The sequence below is a fragment of the Pongo pygmaeus genome, chromosome 2, assembly GCF_028885625.2.
Source record: "Pongo pygmaeus isolate AG05252 chromosome 2, NHGRI_mPonPyg2-v2.0_pri, whole genome shotgun sequence".
Taxonomy (NCBI): Eukaryota; Metazoa; Chordata; class Mammalia; order Primates; family Hominidae; genus Pongo; species Pongo pygmaeus.
Window position 1 is genome coordinate 208,700,830 of NC_085930.1, and position 7,352 is coordinate 208,708,181.

The following is a 7,352-nucleotide window of genomic DNA, read 5'->3' on the forward strand; positions in this document are numbered from 1 at the left end:
CACTGAAAAATATTTAATAAATTAATTCAGATGCTCAGTTCTGCACCCAAGATGTTGATTCATTATATCATGGTGGGGTTTAGGTACTTATTTCTTACAAGCTAAGAAAAAGTAATGGATACTTTTAATGTTTATTTTTATTTTGAATATACATAGGGTTTATCAACTTACATTTAATGAATTTTTTTGATTTTTTTTGAAACTAGATGGCGGACTTCCACCACAAATGGAGGAATTTTGACTGTATCTATTGACAATCCTGGAGCAGTGCAATGCCCAGTGTAAGTTGTTTCTTTCTTTGTGCAAAAATTATAACCTCTCATTACATGAGATCATAAGAAAGTATTGGACTTCTGCTCAGAGAATGATGTCCAAGTTAGGATAAACCAAGAAGAAAGTAATACCTGTGATACAATATGGAAACAGTATATGGTGTAAAGTAAAGTAAGAGCTTTCTTGATTCCTGATTCTGCAGCCCTAAATGACCACGTTTAAACCGTGTTTTTTATGTTTTAAAAATGATGTGCATGTATACTCCACCCTTTTTTTGGAGGCAAGGTCTGGCCCTGTTACCCAGGCTGGAGTGCAGTGCCGTGATCATTGCTTACTGCAGCCTTGACCTCCCAAGCTCAAGCGATCCTCCTGCCTCAGCCTCCCGAGTCCCGAGTAGCTGGGACGATAGTTGCTCACCACCATGCCTGGCTTTTTTGTTTGTTTGTTTGTGCCCAGACTGGTCTTGAACTCCTAGACTCAAGCAGTCCTCTTGCCTTGGCCTCCCAAAGTGCTGAGGTTATAGGCGTGAGCCACTGCACCTGACCCAATATGTATATTTTTGTGTACAATAATAAACGAGATGATGGTATACATGCTACTTCTCCCAATCCCTGTAATATTTTCGATGTCTTTATTTTTCAGACCATACAGACCTACCTTCTCTTTAAATTTATTGCTTTATAAACTTTGTCGATTTATGGAGCTTATGTTGTATTCAACCATCTCTTGATTTTTTTAAGAGATAAGGTCTCACTCTGATGCCCAGGCTGGAGTGCAGTGGTGCCACCATAGCTCACTGCTACCTCGAACTCCTGGGCTCCAATAATTCTCCTGCCTCAGCCTCCTGAGTAGCTGGGAACATAGGCATGCACCACCACACCCAGCTAATTTTTTTTTTGTACAGATGGGGTCTTGCTGTGTTCCTTAGGCTCGTCTCTAACCCCTGGCCTCAAGCGATCCTCCTGCCTTGGCCTCCCAAAGTACCGGGATTATAGGCCCAAGCCACAGTACCTAGCCATCCAGCCATCTTAATGATTGAAATGAAAAGAATGTAGGATGGGTGCCTAGGACTTTAGAGATTGCTTTATTTTAATGGAAGATCAAGAGTTAGGAATCACCAAACATTCCAACTTGTTGAAAAGTTTGTAGTTCTATTTAAAGAGATAGTCTCTGAACAACTATATATTTTAGTCTAGAGTAGCCAGTGACACTTTTTTTTTGAGAACACAAATAAAATGGCCCTAATACATTTGAACATGTGTACAAGATGTCTTAAGTACCAAATGAATTTATTTTTCTTTTCATTGTTAAGCTGCTCTGATATTTTAATATTTTTCTAATAGAACTCAGAAACCACGATTAACTCGTACTGCTGTACCTTCATTTTTAACAAAGCGGGAGCAAAGTGACGTCAAGAAAGTTCCTAAAGGTGTTCCCCTACAGTTTGACATAAACAGTGTCGGAAAACAGGTAAAAAAAGTTTTCTGTATTTTCTTGGGTCATTTGCTGAGAATATTTTAATTAACAAAGTATTTATTATAATAGTGAATTATAAACAAGGTATCCTAACTGCCCCCTGAAACCTAGGGAACCACCAATCTGCTTTTGTCTGCCAGTTTGCCTATTTTGGCATTTCATATAAATCAGCTCATGCGGTGTATATTTGTGACTGAATTCTTTCACTTAGCATAATGTTTTCAAGGTTCATCTATATTGTATGCATATTTAATTTTGTTTTCCTGCTGAACAGTGTTCATCATATGTATATACCACATCTTATTTATTCCTTCATTACTGGATGGGTATTTGGGGTGTTTTCACTCCTTGGATATTAGGAATAATACTGCTCTGAGCATTTGTGCAGAAGTTTTTGTGTGAGCATCTGTTTTCATTTCTCCCTGGTAAATACCTAGGAGTAGAATTGCTAGGTTTATAGTAACTCTGTATCTAATCTTTTGAGGAACTGCTGGACTGTTTTTCCTAGAAGAGTCTGTGCTACAACTTTATATTCCTACCAGCATCTATGAGGGTTCTGAATTTCTCTACATCCTCACCAACACTCACTATTATCTGCTGTTCGACTATAGCCATCTAGCAAGATTACAGGATACAAGGTTAATAACAAAATTGTCAAAACCAACCAGGCGCGGTGGCTCATACCTGTAATCCCAGCACTTTGGGAGGCCGAGGTGGGCAGATCACCTGAAGTCAGGAGTTCGAGACCAGCCTGGCCAACGTGGTGAAATCCTGTCTCTACTAAAAATACAAAAATTAGCCTGGTGTGGTGGCTCACGCCTGTAATCCCAGCTACTAGGGAGGCTGAGGCAGGAGAATTGTTTGAACCCAGGAGGCAGAGATGGCAGGGAGCTGAGATCGTGCCACTCACTCCAGCCTGGGCAACAGAGCAATACTCCATCCCAAAAAAAAAAAAAGGTCAAAACCACATTGACAATTTTGTATTAACCATATTAACCTTGTATCCTGTAATCTTGCTAAATTCACTTACTTTTGAATTGACTTTGTAGATTCCTTAGGACATTTTTTTTTTTAATGAAACGGTCTCACTCTGTCACCAGGACTGGAATGCAGTGGCATAATCATAGCTCACTGTAGCCTTGACCTCCCAGCCTCAAATGATCCTTCCTCCCACCTCAGCCTCCTAGGTAGCTGGGGATACAGGCACACACCACCACACCTGGGGATACAGGCACACACCACCACACCTGGAGATACAGGCACACACACCACACCTGGGGATACAGGCACACACCACCACACCTGGGGATACAGGTACACACCACCACACCTGGGGATACGGGCACACACACCACACCTGGGGATACGGGCACACACTACCACACCTGGGGATGTAGGCACACACCACCACACCTGGGGATATGGGCATACACACCACACCTGGGGATGTAGGCACACACACCACACCTGGGGATACAGGCACACACCACCACACCTGGGGATACAGGCACACACACCATACTTGGCTAATTTTTGTATTTTTTGTAGAGACAGGGTTTCAGATAGGGTTTCGCTACATTGCCCAGGCTGGTCTTGAACTCCTAAGCTCAAGCCACCACCTGCCTTCTGTGGCTGGCCAGCTTAGGATTTTATGTGTAAACATTCATTTCATTCTCCTAATTCCTTTCCAATCTTTAAACCTTTTCTTTTTCTTGCTTTGTTACAATGGCTAGGACCTCCAGTCCAATGTCGAGTAGAAGTGGTAAGATGTATACTTGTATGCATGCCTTGTTCCAAAGCCTGAAGAGAAAGCATTAAATATGTCACCATTTAGTATGATATTAGGCATAGTTTTTTTTTGTTTTTTTTTTTTTTGAGATAGAGTCTTACTCTGTAGCCCAAGCTGGAGTGCAGTGGCGCGATCTTGGCTGACTGCAACCTCTGCCTCCCGAGTTCAAGCAATTCTCCTGTCTCAGCCTCCTGAGTACCTGGGACTACAGGCATGTGCCACCACACCCAGCTAATTTTTCTGTATTTTTAGTAGAGACAGGGTTTCACCATATTGGCCAGGCTGGTCTCAAACTCCTGAACTTTTGATCTGCCTACCTCGGCCTCCCAAAGTGCTGGGTTTACAGGCATGAGCCACCATGCCTGGCCCAGTTTCTTTTTTTTTTCTCTTTTCTTTTTATAGATTCTCTTTGTCAGATTGAGGAAGCTCACTTCTATTCCTGATATACTGAGAATTTTTATCAAGAATGGGTATTCAATTTTGTCAGATGCTTTTTTGGTATTCCTTGAAATAATGTGAAATTGAAGTTACAAAGGATGGATAGAAATTTGACCAAATTGGCCTGGTGTGGTGGCTCACGCCTGTAATCCCAGAACTTTGGGAGGCCGACATGGGTGGATCACTTGGGGTCAGGAGTTTGAGACCAGCCTGGTCAACATGGAAAAACCCCGTCTCTACTAAAAATAAAAAAATTAGCCAGGTGTGGTGACCCGTGCCTGTAATCCCAGCTACTCGGGAGGCTGAGATGGGAGAATTGCTTGAACCCAGGAGGTGGAAGTTGCAATGAGCTGAGATTGCGCCACTGCACTCCAGCCTGGATGACAGCCAGACTATCTCAATAAAAAAAAAAGGAAAAAAAATTTGACCAAATTTGTTTTGCTTATTTTTATTTTGTTGCTATTATTTTTTTCCAGAAATGGTAAGTTTGTAGATGCTGTTGTTAATTAAAAAAAAACCAGATTTTCATTTGAATTTGATTAGAATTTCTGTGTTGAACTCACCGTAAGTCAAGAAAATTTGCTATAAAATATTTACAGGTCTGAAGAGTTCTTACTTTTATCAGTGACATCATGAGTTGGTGGCAGTGTTTACAGAGCCTGAAAATAATTCAGATAGGGGCTTTGGGTGTATGACTTCCAGGCATTATAGCATATGTGTGTTTTATATAGTATATAATGTAGGCTTTATATGAGGTCATACATGTAAATATTTAGGAAATGTTAGCTGTCGTTACTTTTAATTAATCATAAGATGACATTATTGTTCCAAAGCAAATATGGCTTTCAGTAAAGTTGTTAATTGTTGCTTTGTTGTTGTTTTTGTTTTTTTCTTTTCTCTAGACAGGGATGACGTTGAATGAGCGGTTTGGGATCCTGAAGGAACAAAGAGCCACTCTCACATACAACAAAGGGGGAAGCCGCTTTGTCACCGTGGGATAGGTCCCATGTCACAGGAACTTTTGAGTGATGACTCTGAAAAGTTAAATTGCTTGAAGAGTTCATCACAGAAATTCAAGAAACTTTACTTCAAAATATTCACAAGGCTAAATAACTCTTATTTTTGAAGGTTTTTTTTTTTAAAAAAAAAAGTATAAAATAATGCCCTGAAAGAATAATAGGGATTATACCTATCTGTTCTTAAAGATTTCATGGTTGGCTCAGACAGAACAATCATCTGTTTGACTTCTTTGGTTCCTCATGCAGCAGAAGGAAGACAGAAAGATAGAAATTGATTATTTTTATGATAGTGGTATTCAGGATCTCATCACCTTTGCCCATATTTTAGACTTTGTCATGGTAAATCTTGGTCTTCAGAAACATAAGTAGGTCCCTTTGTTGCTGTCACTTACCTTTTAATAGTGTTGGTGTAGTCAGTACAGTTGCCTTTTCTTCATTAGAGATACAAAAAAATTTATTAGAATTCCAGTGTTGGGTTTTAAGATTTATGGGAATATCTAGAACGTGGTTCCTTTTTCAGATGGTGTAATCCCCTGGAATTATACAGCTTTAGTGCTGAACTTTTAACAAGAAGTGTGGCTCTAGGTACTAGTCTCAGTTTAAAATGTTGGTGTTTAAAGACTGTAAATGCATATTTACAAAGTTATCTGATAGGGCCTTGGAGGAGAAGGCCCAGTTTTAAAAAATGACAGTTTGTGTTTAATAAATGAAGGCATGAGAGGAAGTAAGTAGCAAGTTGAAGGACAGGTAGTTGAGATGAAAAACTTCAAAACCCTGGTTATAGGTGTACTGTTTGGATTTAGCATAGTCTTGAGTCTAGTGTCCACAAAGAATTAATCAAATGATATTTAGAAGAATTATAACTATTACATTGAATGGAGTCCCTTGGATATTTTGATAGTAAAATTAATAGCCATAAAGTCCTAGACTTCTTATTGGAAGTTAAAATTTCTTATTTGAAAAGTTGAAATTTATGAGCTTTGAAGATTGCTAAATTAAATAATTTATAGCTCCAAAAACAAAAATATACTTGTATATGTCACAGAGAGAAAAAATGCAAAATTTATAATAGAGTTACATTAACCTTGTTGTTTACCTTTCACTGATTTCTTATATGATATAAATTAAAGTTCAGGCATTTATGGGGAGAAAAGGCCCTCCCCACTGCCCAGCCACCTGCCACCTCTGACAGAGTGGGAGAAGTTAGTCTGTGCCAAGATAGTACTGAGTCCTCAGATGTTGTATACTGTAAATTACGGTATAATGCCAAATGCAGCAAAATCTTCCAGGAATACATTATAAGTTTGGTTATTTTGAAGCTTGACGTTTTAGTTTGCCATTATATTAAAAACATCTAAATAGGTGTTAGTTTCTCAGGAGTAGATTGTTAGTGTTGACTTTTCCTGTAAAGCAGACATCGTTCTTGGCCTGCCCTGCGTTGTGTACTAGACTTCATTGTTGTCTCTCATGCTTCTTGAGTTGCTTCATGGTTTATGCTCGCCATGGAAAGCTGTCAGTAACAGTTTCATGCTTATACCAAAGAGTTAAATCTGATCTTTAATATCTGATATTTTCCTGGTACTTGTACTGATAAGGGATTATTGGAAGTCAGTCACACAATTTGAAAATAAATTCTAGTCTCTCCTTAGCTATTTGATGCTTTTCATATAGGCCAAGAACTCATTGCAAAACATTTTTGCAAGTATGAATGCCTGTATTTGGTCTAGGAACAGTACATTTTAGTCTGATTTAGAATTACTGGTAGCTTATTTTAAAGCAAGGAAAAGCAGCTGAGCTCGAGTTTGCTGTCTTTAGAACGGTTTGTGAAAATATGGTATAAAGGTGTTTTCATTTTCCTGTTCTTACCTATTGTATAGAGCTATTCATGCCATTTTTTGGGAAAACCTTAAAAATTGCCCCAAATACTGACATTGAGTGCATTAAATAACAAATTATCTTTGGTATATTAAACTTTTATTCTTCATGCATCTGTAATTTAATTTTAAGTATAATGTTTTGCCTTTGGTACAACTAAATTAAAACTCTTGGTGGTCACATATTGTATATAAACAAAACAATATGCTTTGTTGAAGGAGAATTTTCTTTATTGGAATGTGGTTGTAATCCTTGTTCAGTTCTTAAGTTTCGGTTTTTTTAAAAAACAGGATGCAACTTAAACTTTTCTTTGCATCAAGGTATATGCAAAACATTGGTGCCGTGCATCACCAAATGAAAGTTTGTATTTAACGAGGAGGTGCTTTACACTGTACTTTTTGGTGTTTTTTGGAAAAGTTACATTTAGATCTATTCTGAAGCTGTTCATTTTTAACAAATAAAATGTTACAGGTTTCACATGA

At 38.5% G+C, this 7,352-nt stretch overlaps 1 protein-coding gene across 1 annotated transcript in view; it reads left to right on the top strand.

Annotated features, from left to right (window-relative positions):
* The window catches only part of FYTTD1 (forty-two-three domain containing 1), a 38,985-nt gene extending 31,633 nt beyond the window's left edge, over positions 1 to 7,352 (top strand). Inside the window, exons 7-9 of the mRNA XM_054480572.1 lie at positions 207 to 281; positions 1,617 to 1,743; positions 4,879 to 7,352. Coding sequence (XP_054336547.1) covers positions 207 to 281; positions 1,617 to 1,743; positions 4,879 to 4,977 — 301 coding nt within the window. The 3' untranslated portion in view covers positions 4,978 to 7,352. The remainder of the gene's footprint in view (positions 1 to 206; positions 282 to 1,616; positions 1,744 to 4,878) is intronic.